Source organism: Colletotrichum phormii (genome assembly GCF_030913505.1).
Source record: "Colletotrichum phormii strain CBS 102054 chromosome Unknown BDP81scaffold_15, whole genome shotgun sequence".
Taxonomy (NCBI): Eukaryota; Fungi; Ascomycota; class Sordariomycetes; order Glomerellales; family Glomerellaceae; genus Colletotrichum; species Colletotrichum phormii.
In genome coordinates, this window is record NW_026851457.1 from 268,223 (window position 1) to 283,706 (window position 15,484).

The 15,484-nt window shown below is 52.8% G+C and overlaps 6 protein-coding genes across 6 annotated transcripts; 4 read left to right on the forward strand and 2 right to left on the reverse strand.

The window, feature by feature from the left end:
- Positions 1 to 1,456, forward strand: BDP81DRAFT_56504 (uncharacterized protein). Its single transcript, XM_060595993.1, has one exon. It carries the CDS (start codon positions 105 to 107, stop codon positions 1,215 to 1,217), a length of 1,113 nt encoding a protein of 370 aa, XP_060442881.1. The 5' UTR covers positions 1 to 104; the 3' UTR covers positions 1,218 to 1,456.
- BDP81DRAFT_56547 (fungal-specific transcription factor domain-containing protein) lies at positions 1,378 to 4,673 on the forward strand. The gene is made up of 4 exons (XM_060595994.1): positions 1,378 to 1,711; positions 2,041 to 2,251; positions 2,303 to 2,968; positions 3,052 to 4,673. The coding sequence occupies exons 1-4, from the start codon at positions 1,537 to 1,539 to the stop codon at positions 4,631 to 4,633; spliced, it is 2,634 nt and encodes an 877-aa protein (XP_060442882.1). The 5' UTR covers positions 1,378 to 1,536; the 3' UTR covers positions 4,634 to 4,673.
- Positions 4,674 to 5,471: 798 nt separating this feature from the next.
- BDP81DRAFT_432508 (GNAT domain-containing protein) lies at positions 5,472 to 7,000 on the forward strand. Its single transcript, XM_060590790.1, has 2 exons — positions 5,472 to 5,769; positions 5,958 to 7,000. The coding sequence occupies exons 1-2, from the start codon at positions 5,612 to 5,614 to the stop codon at positions 6,532 to 6,534; spliced, it is 735 nt and encodes a 244-aa protein (XP_060442883.1). The 5' UTR covers positions 5,472 to 5,611; the 3' UTR covers positions 6,535 to 7,000.
- Positions 6,922 to 8,801, reverse strand: BDP81DRAFT_378490 (DEAD/DEAH box helicase; the record flags this gene model as incomplete). The annotated part of the gene is made up of 1 exon (XM_060586796.1): positions 6,922 to 8,801. Exon 1 carries the CDS (start codon positions 8,674 to 8,676, stop codon positions 6,922 to 6,924), a length of 1,755 nt encoding a protein of 584 aa, XP_060442884.1. The 5' UTR covers positions 8,677 to 8,801.
- Positions 8,802 to 9,047: 246 nt separating this feature from the next.
- BDP81DRAFT_473213 (uncharacterized protein) lies at positions 9,048 to 13,177 on the reverse strand. Its single transcript, XM_060594647.1, has 6 exons — positions 12,285 to 13,177; positions 11,871 to 12,202; positions 11,660 to 11,805; positions 10,611 to 11,599; positions 9,973 to 10,544; positions 9,048 to 9,906 (listed from the first exon to the last, which is right to left on the reverse strand). The coding sequence occupies exons 1-6, from the start codon at positions 12,963 to 12,965 to the stop codon at positions 9,417 to 9,419; spliced, it is 3,210 nt and encodes a 1,069-aa protein (XP_060442885.1). The 5' UTR covers positions 12,966 to 13,177; the 3' UTR covers positions 9,048 to 9,416.
- Positions 13,178 to 14,820: 1,643 nt separating this feature from the next.
- On the forward strand, positions 14,821 to 15,254 carry BDP81DRAFT_396268 (uncharacterized protein; the record flags this gene model as incomplete). Its single annotated transcript, XM_060588162.1, has 3 exons — positions 14,821 to 14,961; positions 15,016 to 15,063; positions 15,138 to 15,254. The coding sequence occupies 3 exons, from the start codon at positions 14,821 to 14,823 to the stop codon at positions 15,252 to 15,254; spliced, it is 306 nt and encodes a 101-aa protein (XP_060442886.1).
- Positions 15,255 to 15,484: the final 230 nt, after the last annotated feature.

The window sequence follows — 15,484 nt, forward strand, 5'->3', positions numbered from 1 at the left end:
CTCGAGTCAAGCTTGAGTCCCTGACGCTGGAGTCAACGCAGACTGAGCCCACGACGCGGTTGCCCCGGGGCTCCCTGGCTGGCGGTCACGAACAAAGCTCGCACATGTGGTCCATAACGGCGGGGATGGTGCCTGCGGTTAGCTCCGCTCGGCGGTACTCAGTGGAGGATTTTGATGGAGCTTGGCATGAGCGGGCGGATGCCGGGCACGTCTCCAGGAGCCAGACAAATGGCTCCGTTCGCAGAGGGGCCGGAATAGCGCCGCAAATCATCTTGATCCAAAATAGCTGCAGGTCCCTGGCAAACTTGGGACTGAAGAAAGCTCAGCTGAAGCCCCAAACGAGAGAAGGGCTACCAAGGGGGCAACACGGACTCGAACGTCTAGGACGACTTATTTGTTCCCTCGTTTCTTCTGGCCATTTGCCTTATTTTGAGCCGTTGCCGTTCCGTTGTGCAGCTCATCCGAAGTTGATTGGTCTTGAACCCTTTTCCCCCGCACATCTCCAAGGTCATCCCTCGATTTGGTCCATGGTCATCGTCAGATCGATCTTTCTTCTCAACTTCTTTTCATCATCAGCTGACTCACAAGACGACCACCTCACACGACCTTTACCTCAGCTCTACTGCTATTACTGCTACTTACCTACACAGTATACCTCATACCTCTCAGTACGGATACAGAAACGGCAGCAACCCTCCTTTTGCTCGTGGCCGCCCCTCATCCTTTCCCCCCCCTTCTCTCTCCGCTTCTCATTCGCCTCGAACTGTCGTTTCTTTTTTCCCCGCATTTGCACAGGCAAGCCGCAAGCTGCACGCCGCACCGCACGCCGCACCGCACGCCGTACGCGCAACGGAAGACGAGACAGGAAGACAGACAGACACTGGACGTCCAGACGAGACGAGACAAGACTGGACAGAAACTGGACAGGACAGGACAAGACCGACAGCCGATCCCGACGGTCATCGAGCAGACATCGGACACGGAGTGAGAAGCTGAGAGCAGCAACCAACAAACCTTCATGCGCTAGCGACAACCAACAAGACAACCCCCCGACGCCATCCACCAGCCAGCTACCGACACCTCGACTGATGAGGCGAGGACTGACGAGAGACGCTACTTACGCTACGCTATCCGTACATACATACCTACCTTCCTCCGTACCCTACGTACTTCACCTCACAGCCAGGCCACACCTTACCGACCCTACCTTACCTTAGCTTCCTTCCCCTTCCCCTTCCCTTGCCGGTGAGGGGCTGAGGCGGCTGAGGCGGCCGAGAGTGGACTGGAACTGGCTTTTTGACCGGGGGGAGGCTGGGCTGCAGCACTGTCCGAGTCGAGGCTTGTTGCTCCACGACAGGTCTGCTTCTGCACTGCACTGCTTTTCTGCTGGACTGCGACTAATCATCACTCCACCGCGAAATCTCTCGCTCAAACTCTTTAACGGCCGTCACCCCTGTGACAAGAGTCCTGAGCCTGTCTCTGCCTTCTCCCTTCTCTCGACTGTTCCCTTATTCTTATTGCGTCATGTTTTGAGTGATGGACGACACAGATACCGCGAGAAATGCTGCGAGCAGAGCGAGCTCTGCAGAAGTGAAGGCCGAGTCACCAGGCGCGACCACCACCGCCGCCACTACCAAGAGCCAGCAGCACCACCACCAACAACAGTCAGCGCCGCCAAAGAGGACTGTATGCGATCACTGTCGAAGGAGAAGTATGCTGTTCCACTTCTCTCACGTTATTATTATCGTCGTATCTCAATTTGCATCCTCCTGCCGGCCCTCGCATTCATGAACTTTCGTGCGATTCTCCCTCTTCCCAGCAGTCTGCCGCCCGGACAGTCCATCTGTCGGCTTCATGGTACCATCCCGCCTTAGCTACTGCTGCCGCTGCTGCTGACGTTGCTTTGCTGCACGTCATCACCATCTTCATATTCATCACCGAGAACTGTTCATTTCATGTCCGCAACTCACGTCTCTTGCCACGTCTTTCATTCTTCTCGTTTCTCATACGATGGAGCTTATGAAAACTAACTCGCTGTAGGAATCCGTTGCGATGGCAAGTTCCCTTGTGAGCAATGCGTGCACGCTTCACTCACCTGCAAGCGCGAACATGTCCCCAAGAAGAGAGGACCGAAGCGTGGCCATGGACGGGTCATAAATGAGTTGCGCGCCAGGGAGTCGTCCCAAGGAAAGCAGCATTCAAAAGTCCAGAAACCTTTCAATGCAGAAACTGCGCTCGAGAGTCCTACAGAGTATGTGCGGCGTCGATTATCAGCAGCATGCCCGCCGCTGAACCTAGACAGCGTCGACATTGGGATGAGCGGTAGCGACCTTGGCGAAGCGACATCTCAACATTCGTCCAACGCGTCCGCAGCATCGACCCCGCCGAGCTTTTGGGCCGCCGTCACCTCGAACCCAGGACACAGCAACGTACCGGAGCCCAGAGGCATCTTTTCGAGCGATGAACTACGACCGAGAACGAGGAGCTATTTCCACATGATCCCCCAGCTGGTCGAGCTATACTACGAGCACATTTACCCCATCATGCCCCTCGTCTACATGCCGACCGTCCGCGAAACGATCAACCGACCCATGACGCCGAGCGAGAAGAACCTGATCTACGCCCTGTGCGCCTTAACGTCGATGCACATGTCTGGTAAAAGCATCGGTGCTCCTGGACCTACGTCTTGGGAAGTTGTCGGTCGCTTCTTCCTAGACGAAACCATTTCAACGAGGCAGACGTACGACTTCCTCGAGGATTTGTCCCTGTCCGCCGTGATTTCGTCCTTTTACCTGAGCACATCCTTCTTTGAGATCAACCAATCGCGCAAATCGTGGTACTACCTCCGGGAGGCGTTGACCAACGCACAGGATCTAGGACTCCAGGACGATTCAACATACTACGGGCTGAGTCGCGAGGAAACGCTATGCCGGCAGAGGGTTTTCTGGATTCTCTTCGTAACAGAAAGGTTCGTAACAAGCGGCCGCTGGGCGATTCAAACGTGAACGTGGCTGCCACATCCGAGATACTAACGCATCCTGTGCTACATAGGTCTTTTGCGATTCTCCGCAATAAGCCGATTACGTTCAAGAGAACACCATCGCTACCAACAACACGGCATCCCTACGAAGGCCCTGATATTCATGCCGGTTTTCTGCAGCTCGTTTCATCGTACACCCCTCTGGACGAATCGTTCGTGACGGCTTGGAATGAGGGGTCTGATCCCCGCGTCAGCGCAACAACGTTTTTGGCTCTGCAAAACCTTCTCTCCCTCCCTCCCGCGTTCCTCCGCCCACATGGGCGCTCATCACCACCAACCCAGCCTCATGGACAGCTGATGGGTTCTTTTGGTTCAACGTCAGCCTCGCGAGATGCCGGGGCGCCAGAGCCGACAGACATTCAGAAAGCCGACTTGCTTATCACACAACAATGGCTTCGACTAATTGTGTGGCAGTCGTCGATGAGACAAGGTCTTTTAAGTTGGACTAACCCGGCCGACTCGGGAGGTGGGGTGTCATCGGGCAGCGGTGTCGGTGGTGGGAACAGCATGTGTTTCTCGTTCCCTCTGACGGTCGCACGTGACACAGCCTCGATTCTGTCAAGCTTGCCCAGCAAAGCTGTCGAGGTTCACGGGATGGGTATCATGGAGAAGATTTTCGAAATCGGAACATGGTGCGTTAATGTCCTGGGGGCATGCGAAAGTGTTGGCTTCTCGACGGCGATGGACTTTACGTCAGGCGATATGGGTGTCCTGGGCAGTGGTCGAAAGGGGGCGAGTCTGGATCCGATCGAGTTCTTTGTGCGTACGCTGAGTGCGAGCGATAACTCCCGGAAACAGTTTGCTGAGAAGCTGCTCACCGCTGCCGGCGAGAACCCAGGAAGTATGCGAACACAACTCAGCCCCGCCATGTCTGGCATGAGTTCAGCCGCCGCGGCGATGATTGCCGCGGGTCAGGCGCACCACATGATGGAGCAAGGCTGGGGACAAGTCGGACAACAAAGAGGGAGCGTTGTGGGTGAAGTGTTCGACGACAACGAGGAGAACAATAACAACAACCATCAGCAGCAACAGCAACAACAACAAAGGCTAGACCTCGGCGGTAACTCTATGCACCATCCTTCTACTATACCAAGTATGGGATTGGGAATCGACCTCGGATCCGACCGCTTGACGGGAGGGATGGGTGGAGTCGACATGGACGCGAGCAGTGTCGACCTCATGAGCCCGCTAGGCCTGACTCGAAGCAACACCTCCGATATGGCAGCGATGGGCATGCCCGTATATGATACAGCCTGGAGTCCTAGTAGCGGCGGGACGGGGCCGCGAGAATACCCAGAGCATAATCCTGGACCGTATTCAAATCAACGTGAAGGGGGTCAAGGCTACCCCGATATGGGCAACGGCATGTTGATGCATGACCGGATGGCTACCGGTACTGGCGGTCCCGTCGGGGGTCCCGTCGGTGGGGAGAATCCTGGCACGGACCCGCGGCAGCAGCAGCAACATCAACAGCAACAACATCAACAGCAACAACATCAAGGGGATAATGGCGGTTATGACGGACGGAGACCGGAGGACAAGAACGGTGGATACCCAAATGGCGGCAGAGTAGGTCTGTGGTTAGGGACATGATAAGCCTGTTGCCACGTTGTTCAATGTTTGACGTTGGACGGACAGGTAGATGTTCAAGGCCAGAGTTGGCCGGATGTACTCATACTTCAACACTATTGGATAGGAAAAGGAAGTAGGACTGGACGGGCGTGAATTGGAGCATTTGCACAATCGGAACTAGGGATTTACGTCGGCCAAGGTTTATCGGGCAATGCAGGTTATCAAAGCTAGCTACCGTTTGCACGCTGGATGGCGTGTCGTAGCTGACCTGGGTGTCTAGTGACCATTTGGCGGGGTTCGGACTCGGCGGCATTCTACGCGTACATGTATATACCTCTGGAGGCGACACTGGATGAAAAGTCTCCCCAATATAACTCTGTAATCATCCTCTGGCGTCTTGACTCACTCATTGACCCGTTGACCTGCGTGTGCCTCTCCGGGCAGTCCCACAACCCGCTGTCCAAAGAAGGATGCCTCCGCGAGTGTGGAGAAGTGCCGGCCGTCGTGGCCCCGGATGTTCGGCAGCAGATTGGAGGGGGCTGCGGCAACCTGCGAGCGGGCAAAGGTACAAAGCTCGGGCTCGGTTGCAGGACTTGCAGGACACTTGCAGCAGTGTTACGGCGTAGTCTCCTGACTCTTGACTCTTGTTCTTCTTCTCGAAGGATGCGAAACCTTGTCAAGATCTCCCAAGCATGAATACGGATAGTCTGTAGATAAGCTTTACGCTCGTCACGAGGGCAATAATTGCCGATCTGACCCTAGTTGCACAGTTGCACAGTTTCGGAGGGCTTTGCTTTTTTGGGGGGAGGAGAGGACCAGGAAATGCTTCTTACAACTTACATAGTAGCGTCCTCCCACCCCGTGCCCTACCTGTGCGCATGCAGCCATCATCGAAAGCTTGGCACGTCAATTTCCCTATGGGATAATAAGATTGTCCACATTTCAAGTTACAAGGTGCCAGAGACGAGGTGGGGAGGGGTATATTTGATTTTAATTTTGATGATGACGGCGTCGGCGGCGGCAGGTATCCTAGCCTCGCTCTCGCTTCAGCATAATGTCTGCATCGCGACGGCGCGGTTACGGCTGCGGCCCGTGGAGGCGGGTGATTTACATGCGATTCATCGGATGAGGTTGGATGTTGAGGTTATGCGGTACATGTATGTGCTATTACATACATCCTTTTCTTCAATTGTATCCCCCCTCCAATTTCATCTCATCCCACTGTATCCCAAGATTTAGACTTTCGGGTCATTACTGTTGCTTCTATATTGCTTCTAGATCGTTTGATCTGGTCTGGAATGATCTGATCTGATCTGATCTAATATTAATGCAATTAATCGTATAGGCCTGGCGTCGAAACTGTGATTGTGGCGGAGGAGAGTCGACGGAGTATCGAGAGGGTGCGACTCATGATGAAGGAGGGCGGGTTCTCATTTGCCGTGACAAGGAATTGCACGATAGAGGAACGAATTGACAGCAACGACAACGATAGCGAGTGCGATATTGACAGGAATGACGAGGTGGTCAAGGCAAAAGTGATTGGGTTCATCGGCATCACGAGCCCGCCGCAGATATTCTACATTTTCCAACGAGAATCTTGGGGAAGGGGTTACGCCACGGAGGTGTTGCGGGCGTTTTTAGGGGCATACTGGGCTGGCAGAAAGATCTCCGGCGGTGGTGCCAACGGGCCCGACGGCAGACGGAGTCCGTCGTCATCGCCGGAGAAGGAGGCCCAGAGAGTATGGCATGGAGAGGAAGAACTTGGGGATGTATTGGAGGCGCATGTCCATGATGGAAACGTGGGCAGTGAAATGGTGCTACGAAGGTGCGGGTTTGAGTTTGCGTGGGAGACGGTCACGTCTGCGCATGGACGGGATGATGTTAGGTGTATGGTGTATCGAATTGAGCGACCGAGGGGATGAGAATCTGTCGAGTGGTTCGTGTAAGCCGTGGTCACGTAAGGAGGTCACTAGAGTGAATGAAGGTCATGATCAAATGTGTGGGAAGTAGGACGAGAGCGTCTCTAGGGCTCTCTCACTCTCATTCTGTCTTTTGTATCTCTATGTTTTTGTCGTGTCCAGGCGTCATTTATGCCTAGTAAACTTTTCCTCCTGACATCTAATACCGAAAACCCATCGTCTATTCCGAAAACGCCGGCCACCAATGCCTCAAGATGTATGTGTGTATCCCAGGTATACGAATCCCCGTATTTCCCCGTCGTAGACAGTTGTATGAGGGTATCAAAAGATATGTAGTGCTGCTGTAAACAAGCTCATGATCTGCCTCCCCAGAAAAAAGGATCTAAGAATCTAGAAACGTCCACCACGTCTTCCACCGCCGCGGCCACCACCGCGGCCACCACCTCCACCTCCACCACCGCCGGAGCCACCGGGGCGGCCCTCACCACCACCGCCACCGCCTCCGCGGTGTCCGTGCCGGCTCTTGGGCGCGTCGGGAATGACAACCAGACCTCTGGTTCCGCGGAGACCCATCTTGCCGATAGTGCTCTTCTGGATCGCGGGCGTCTCAGGGCAAGCGAGCGCATCACGGGCAAAAGTGTTGCCCTCGGCGACGAGCTGGTCCTTGTCCCACTTGAGCGGCTTCATCCAGTTCTTGTAGTAACCAAGCCAAGCCTGATAAATCTTTGCCTTCTGCGCCTCATCAATGCGCTGCTCCGCAATCTCGTACACTGCCTCAGCAGACGAAAGGTCGGCAGGGCGGGTTTGGAAGGTGATCTCCTTGAGGGTCCACTGCGGGAAGAAGCCCTCGACCTCGGCAACGATAAAGATGCCGCGACCCTCTGCACCTGCGCGAGCGGTACGGCCCAGACGGTGGATGTAGGACTCCTTGTCGGCGGGAATGCCGACCTGGAAGACGGAGGTGACGCCGGGGAAATCCATGCCACGGGCAATAACGTCCGTGGCGACGAGTATACCAGACTTGGAGTCACGGTAGTCGTTTGTCGTCTTTGTACGCTTGCTCTGGGAGATGCGGGAGTGTAGGACGGCGGTGGGGGGCATGCCGGGCACGTTGGTGAGAACGTCGCCATAGAAGTCGGCAAGCGCAGCCGTCGGGGCGAAGATGATGGCCTTGAAAGTATCCGGGCCAACATGGGCTGCCTCCTCGCTGATGGCACCGACCATGGCGGGGGCAACAGCGGCGAAGGTGGGCACTTTGATGAGGTGCTGGGGCACGCGCTCGTGGGTGTTTGCCTCGCCGGCCGGAATGGTGGAAATGAACTTGTAGCCCTGGGAGAGGACGAGGCCGGCGACCTGCTCGACGTGGGAGGCGATAGTGGCAGAGAAGAGCATGCCCTGGCGGTTGGTCTTTGTCTTGTCGGGAAGGGCACGGACAATGTCCTTGAGAGCGGGCATGAAGCCCATGTCGAGGAGGCGATCGGCTTCGTCGAGGACGAGGGTGTCGAGGTGGCGGAAGGCATCCTTGATGTACTCGTTCGACATGTGATCGATCAGACGGCCGGGGGTGGCGATGAGGATATCGCAGCCGTTGAGGATCTGCTTCTCCTCGCGGTCCTTGTTCGTGCCTCCGATGGCGATGCATACGCGATATTGCTTCAAACGCTGGAGGAGAGCCTCGGCCTCCTTGGCAATCTGCATGGCGAGCTCGCGGGTAGGGGAGATGACGAGTAGAGAGATGCCGGCGCCGCGACCGCGGTTGTTCGTGATGAGGGTCTGGATGGCGGGGAGGAGGAAGGCAATCGTCTTGCCCGTACCTGTCTTCGCCTGTACGAGGCAATCGCCACGCTTGGGAGGGAGGAGCTCGCCTAGGGTAGCGGCCTGGACGGGCATCATGTGGTCAAACTTGAGGTCTTGAGTGATGGCCTGGACTAGAGACTGGTCAACGCCAACCATATCGGCGAATCTCGGTGTGTCCTGGGGAACGGGCTCGGTGAGAGGCGGCGCCGTCGACTGGGCGGCTGCTGTTGCTGATGCTACCGGCGCCGGGGCGGGCTGGCCCAATCTAGGGGACTCGTTGTACGGCGCATCGCGGCGGTCACGTCTAGGACCGCGCTTCTGGTTGGAGCCTCTGCCTCTGCGATCCATGATGTCGAAATATGGAGATTGCTCTGGTTTCTGTCCTCAAACGGCGAAGATTCTAAAATGCCGTGGTGAAGAGTGAGTGATGTCAAAAGGGAAAATTTCCTGGAACAAACAGGGACCTGACGAAACTACTCTCACCTAAGCCTAGCGTATCTTCGATAAGGAATTGCAGAAAGAGCGATAAGAATCTAGGGGTCCTGCGCATTCTGTTCACACCGCTCGACCCACCTGCCGCTCTGCCCCTCTCCCGCTTAAATGGGCCTGCTGATGGGGTACGTCCTGACATTTTCAACATCTTCAACGGTCAACCAGGATGATATTTAAGAAAGATATTGTTTTACATCGATCAATCCAGCCTCGCATGAATCCTGTTTGGGTACAGCTATTAACATTAATTAACTAATGAGCTACCAGAATCCAACGCCAGAGCTTCAAACAAAAGCCCACCAAAGCCGTCTTTCACCTGCCCTTTTTCAACCCTATTTCGCCACGATTCAAGAGTGCACCTAGTTGAAGCCCCGACGAACTCAAGCAAAACAAAGGCATGAACGCCCAATTAAAGAATATCTCCCGAAATGTCTGGGTATAAAATTACTGAACTGATAGATGCCCGAGAGCCATGTGATTTGGGAACAAGAGGAACCTTACAACTGCTCTCGATAAGCCAAGTCCGTGTCCCTTGAGTGCAGGGGTTCAAAGGGAATGATGGAAACATAAGAGAAAAGACCACACTTTAAAGAGGCTCAACTCGGATTAAAATAATGACGATATACATAAGGGGCTTCCCCGCGAGGATGCGTTGAATTCTGGTCATGACCAGACTCTGTAGGTAACCCCCACGGCACTGCAGTCATAGGTGGTTGTTGCTGGGGGTAATTTTCGGACCTCAAAGGCACGGGTACCGTTCCGTGCCGGGGGGGAGGTAAGCGAAGCGGAAGTACTTGACCTTGGGTCGAGTGGGTATCGTAGTGTGAAGTCGACAACTCCTGAGGGTCCAGGGAGAGCGGAGAGGCTTCTTGAACCCTGCAATCTCTGTGAAATGAATGTTCTCTCTCTTGCGTCGGCTCACGACTCAACGGTCCTGCGGGCATGCTCCCGCTGATGGAGCTGGGGCTGGTCACCATCGTACGAGCGGGCTCTAACATGGTCTGCTGGCGATCGATATCGTCGCATAGACTCCCCAGGAACATCTTGTAAACATCTCCGTCGGCCGGTTCGGTATCGATGAGGTCACTGTATGCAGTTTTTGTCAGTACTATCAACTTCCAGTAAGTAAGGCCGGACGAGAAAATTACTTACGGGCATCCGTAGTTGGTCATGTCATCATCAAGATGCCTGAGCCTCTCGTATCCCTCTTTGTCGGTCCCAAATCGCACGAACTGGATAGTAATTGGGCGAATTGTTCCAATGTCTTCCTGGGCCTGACTGTGAAGGTTGTTGCGGACCGGAAGATCTTTGTGAAGGTCTCGCAAAAGTTGGAACACGGCCCTGAGATGTTCATCCAGTGTATTTCGTATGTTCATGCCGCTCCAAACACCATCAGTCAGAACAATTATAGTCTTCTTCTTGGGGTGTCGCTTAGAAAGCATCGCTTTTGTGTAGTCGTTGATGATTCGTGCTAGTTCCGGGACAATCATTGTCTTTTTGTCGTCCGACGATGGCTTGGCTAGCTTCATCGCTTCTGAAAATGTGCTGACATCTTGTTTCCTTGACTCTTTGATGAATGCTGCAGGAGGAGTGTCTGGATCGGTGAAGCAAAGTTCCATTCCGTTTTCATCATAGCCCAGAGACCGCCAAACCAGCCCTTCCAAGATAAACTTTGCATGTTTCCAGTGCGGTTTCATGGAGGTGCCGTTATCAACAAGGTAGACCTAAGGATTGTCAATCTCATATCACATCTTAGTGCAACAAGTAGACAAGTGACCGAGTCTACTTACGATGTCCCTCTTTCGAAACTCCGTCTCCAGTCGTTCATCAAGATGTTCGGTCAGGCTATCCGTTTTCCACGCTGCCTTACCTCTGACGGAAACCCGTTTCTTTTTCCCTAAAAAGCTAGTGAGACGTCGCCCATGGCCATGCTCTTCGAGAACTTCCATCACTTCCCACATTGTTACAGCAGTCCGGGGAGGTGGTACTTGAACTATGGTATTTCCTAGTGGCGATTGTATTCGCGAGTGATGACCTCCGAAGCGCTCCGACGCGTAATCTTGATTGTAACGGTAATCGGAATATTTCTGCGTTGAAGTGGCCTGGTCAGAAGGCATAACCAGGGCCAAAGTTGGTGGGTTCGGCGAGTTGCCTCTGGCTGGTCTATGAGCTGTTGGCCGAATGCCTTGGTCGAGAAGTTCTTTCTGGCTCTTGAAGTCAGGTTCCGTTGAAACTTGAGCGTTCCTCGATGCCGGCCGATTTGGTACGATAATTGTGTCATGTCGCTTGATTCCAGAGTGTTGTTCGTACTCGAGCTCTATTTGGAGCTCAATGGCTTGAAGGAGGTTTTCAATTCTGTTTGGAACCTCCTCAATTGCAATTGGAGACCGTTCCAATCGTCCTTTGAACCAATCCCGCACTTGACTGGCCGTGAATCTTTTATCAGGGGCTGCGACCAACATGTTTTGATCGACCATGTTTAGTACATCAGCCGTGTACATGTCTGTCTTTCGTGCCACTGCTCGAAGGTATTCGTGCCACTCTATTACTTCAGAAAGAACGGCGCCGTTGTTGTGGAAGGTGTCGCTTGTCTCCCCGGTCTTCTCGAGTAGGCCAGCTCTTCGAACTCTGTCATAGATCAAAACCCCTTGGGGTCCTAATACGACATAGGTTGCTGCGATAGAAAACACACAGCCAAGTGACCAGACATCACTTGTTTGCGTGACAGAAGGCTCTTGCGCACTTTTCCCATCCAGATATGCAGCCTTTTCTGGGGCACCTACGGCAGAAATGTGAGTAAGGAATATCCATGGCCGCCACACCTATTAGTAGTACTGACCATAGGTTCTTGTGCCTCCGGTCACTCTGGCCACTTGTCGACGATTATCTGCATTAGACAATTGAATGTAGGCCTCTCCAGGGTCCGCCAACTTGAATCTGTTGTCAACTCGAAGTATGTTTTCAGGTTTGATATCTGCATGCCAACTATCATAAGTGTCAGCATGATACCACAGTTCCAAAACTGTTCCAGGAATCTTAAGTGGACTCACGTGTTGTAGACCACGCCACCAAACTGGAGCTTATAGATAGACGCGAGCGCCTCGGAAATGCCAAACATTGCCTGCCAGAAACTCAAGATCTCCTTTGGAGACACAGGAGGTTCCAACTTGCGAATAGCAGTGTATAGATCAGAATCTCCGAGCTCCAGAACGATGTTATGGTACTCTCGCCGTTTCCCTTCGCCGTCGGTCTCAAGTCCCTGGTACCACCCAAGGTATTGGACCATTCCGTCTTTGTCCCTGAGATGTTGAAACATGTTGGCCTCGTTTCGGAAATGACTAATTTTCTCGAACTCGAACTGTTTTAGGGCAAATCTATATCGCTGTTTATTGTGATGTCAGATCCTTGAATAAATGCCACTATATGAACACCGTCGCCAACTCAGGCAGCAGGACTCAACTTACGTATCCTTGGGAAGGATCCCCTTGGCGCTTGAACCTTGCTGACGCCATCTTTCGTTGTAACGTTGGGCCAACCATCTCTTCGGGAACCTCGATCGAATATAATGACGCAGTGTTCTTGCGTGGTCCACGACCGTCTCGATGAGGCTTGATCTCAGTTTTCTCCAGAACGGGCATGATTCTGTCGAAGTACTTCTCTCTCATACCAAGTTCGAACTGCACTGGGCACCAGGCTAATTGAGCCTTGAAGAAAATATCGAAATATGTTTCGAAATCTCGCGCTCGTATCTTAGTTTTCAGCGTTGCCATATCGATCGGCAATTTGTTGTCGCTGAGACCATTTTCGCGAAACACGTCGATTTTCGATGGAGCACCGATTTCAATCAGTATATAGAAAATACAGCGATAACCCTTCAGAGCTTCCAGTTGCATCGTTGGCGGTTGCATGGAATTATGACGCAGCCAATGAGTCTGGCATAGCCTGTCGAGATCGTTCTTGAACCTGCGATGGCATGTCTGTGACCTATTCTCGAGTCGACGGGTAACATTTTCAACAATGATGAATTCTCCACCGCATTTCGAGACCCTACTCTCTTCAGCGCGAATGGTCTTGAACTCATTGAAGGCGGTATTGAACTCGGCACTGTAGTCGAATTGCGTGGCGTTGCTCATGGTGTGAGACATCGTTTCTGCCGCCTGGCCAGGGCAGATCAAGTAGGGGGGTTGTCTCTGGCACACGTATAACAATATGTGGTAACTATCGCACAGATAAATTCAATGCGATCTTGAAGACGTTGGTGGGGGTTTCTGGTGATTGCTTCGTTGGGCCCGAGTACGGAGTTGATGTTGGAAGCGAAGACGAGCGGGGAGGCCGCAGGCTAAAGCAGCGCAAGCAGGCAAGCAGACAGGCGGGACAAGTGCGAGGACACTGGATGAAATGGAGCGGGCGAGGAGGAAACCAACAGAAGAGCGAGCCAATAAACAATATTGGGAGGAGCTGTAGTTCCCTACTACAGGTGATGGGCTTCGCCCAACCCCCAGAAAGTGCGGCTGATGGGCGGCTGACCTGCATCAAGAACGGGGGGTCGCTGATTCTCTTCCAACAATTTACGTCTATTACTTCAAGGAATGGTTCGAACAACGACAAGCCGTCTTTATATCGAGGAACTCATGGCGACTCTTGGGGGAACGTAAACTACCTGCCTAAGAACCTTCGCTTTTTGGCTTGTCAGTCGAAACTGTCGGATTGGAAGTCCAATTCGGCCGCGAGTAGGGGCAGAGCATGGGCCACCTTGAGGGGGTACACTTAGACCTCGACTACCCACCCAACCTCCGGTTAGAATCTCCCTTCTACTCCTTACGCAGAATCAATCAATACAGAGATATTGATACTTCGTCACCCCCAGGACCCTACGGTTCGAACCAACTTCCCTGTGATAGGGATACCAACAGAAACGTAGCAAAATCTATGTTGATAAGGAAAACCCACCAGGACGAATCTCATCTTGCTCGATCTTTTCCCTGGCAATCGTGACATACCTACTTGTGACATGTCCATGCAAGAAGTGAGGGGTAAGCCCTTGCTTTTCTACGAAGGGGTGCGACCATCCATAACCTGGCCGGTAATATGGCTTCAAGAGGGGGGGCGAGTGTCTTACGTTGTTTATGACAAGGCTCTGGCACGACTAAACTACCTTGGATTGAATGAACCAGATCAGAAGTGGCACACACTGCTGGGAGCCCTCTCCGATTTACCCACCGCGTAAAACTAAAGCACCCCACGCAATATTCATACCGGAGACAGAGGTACAAACCTGCGACCTGAGATGCCTGGGTTCTATCAATCGAACACCCAGGCCATCATATATGCTATGGGTTTGCGCGTTTACACACTGTAAACGAGGCCATTGGACGCATTCTCCATGTCCTTGGGGTATGACGGTATGATCAGCTCCCAAAACTAAACAATAACATATTGCTCGTCGAACAGCACCTGTAAAGCCTTGGTTCGACTACTTTACCTACTCAACCACTCAATGATACCATTAGTCAGCGAACAAATGTCGCCTACCTGACAAGGGCAGCCTACTTTATGCTTGTTCGCGCACCGTGCCTTTCAGACGCCTTGCTGAGCCATCAGACCTCGCTGCCTACGAGGCATCCCGCCACGTTTCCATTTAAGTATCACCGAGTCCTCGGGAGTTTACCCTGCAGTTTCTACAGGGCTTTCATCACGGTCTCACTTGTTCTGAGAGAAAGCCTCGGGGGCCAGTCACCCTTCGCCTCCTCGAAGATCGCAACACAGATAGCAAAATTTCCCTGCGCCCTCATTCACACCAACATCGCTTCTCATCCACTGCTTGGAGACTACCTGTTAAAGTAACTTATCTGAAATTCGAAGAGGCTGAATATGTTTCCAGCCTTGAACAAAAAGTTCACCTCAACCTGGAGCCCATCGCGGACAAATACCAACGATGCAAACACCCAACAAGGCAGCGCAACTTCGGCAAACTCCCAGAAGCTCCAAAGATCTCAAACAATGCCGAAACCTCCCAGCGACTGGGTCACAGAGCATGTTAGCTCATACAACTTGAGATGGGATAGACTGCAAGAGTGGCTACTCAAGCACTTCGAGAACGACAATGTCAGCGCCATGGGTAGAGGCTTCAGTGAGAAACAGGTTCGTCTATTACAGTACAAAAAAAACCTGGAGATCTTCTAACCTGAGATGTAGCATCTCAATGACACCTACTTTTTCTATGCACCGCGTCGCCTCACAAAGGTTCGTCGAGTAATAGTCCCTGGTAGCACGCCATGAGGGCAAGCTTCATCGCATGGCATTCTAACCTCAAGTAGCAAGACAAGGACGCCATTGATAAAATTAGAGACAGGAATCCAGATGATATCACGAGGCAGGAGCAGCGGGAGATACACACTCCAGATCCCGAAGAACAGATAACAGATGAAGATTAATGGGACTCGAATGAATAGGTCAACTTAGTATAAACTTTTAGAGAAATCTCGGTTTTGTAGCGTGGCAAAAGTGAAAGTCGTGATTCTTCTTGAACAGCCCTATCTATAATTGTCACCGTTGCCGCTTTTTCATAGTCTCCACGTGTAAAGGCCGGCGTAAGATACCGGCGACCTTCCTCACCAGCCCCTCATCGCCCACCTCAGATAATGGTGCTTAACATTGAGGGGGG

What these genes read in the sequence shown, in the direction of transcription:
- BDP81DRAFT_432508 (XM_060590790.1), top strand. Translation starts at nt 5,612, where the DNA reads ATGATGACGGCGTCGGCGGCGGCAGGTATCCTAGCCTCGCTCTCGCTT. An exon ending in GTTGAGGTTATGCGGTACAT is followed by an intron (nt 5,770 to 5,957) that starts GTATGTGCTATT and finishes TTAATCGTATAG; the next exon opens with GCCTGGCGTCGAAACTGTGA.
- BDP81DRAFT_56547 (XM_060595994.1), top strand. Translation starts at nt 1,537, where the DNA reads ATGGACGACACAGATACCGCGAGAAATGCTGCGAGCAGAGCGAGCTCT. An exon ending in GCGCTCGAGAGTCCTACAGA is followed by an intron (nt 2,252 to 2,302) that starts GTATGTGCGGCG and finishes GAACCTAGACAG; the next exon opens with CGTCGACATTGGGATGAGCG. An exon ending in ATTCTCTTCGTAACAGAAAG is followed by an intron (nt 2,969 to 3,051) that starts GTTCGTAACAAG and finishes TGTGCTACATAG; the next exon opens with GTCTTTTGCGATTCTCCGCA.
- BDP81DRAFT_473213 (XM_060594647.1), bottom strand. Translation starts at nt 12,965, where the DNA reads ATGTCTCACACCATGAGCAACGCCACGCAATTCGACTACAGTGCCGAG. An exon ending in GGGATCCTTCCCAAGGATAC is followed by an intron (nt 12,203 to 12,284) that starts GTAAGTTGAGTC and finishes CACAATAAACAG; the next exon opens with CGATATAGATTTGCCCTAAA. An exon ending in GGTGGCGTGGTCTACAACAC is followed by an intron (nt 11,806 to 11,870) that starts GTGAGTCCACTT and finishes CACTTATGATAG; the next exon opens with TTGGCATGCAGATATCAAAC.
- BDP81DRAFT_56504 (XM_060595993.1), top strand. Translation starts at nt 105, where the DNA reads ATGTGGTCCATAACGGCGGGGATGGTGCCTGCGGTTAGCTCCGCTCGG.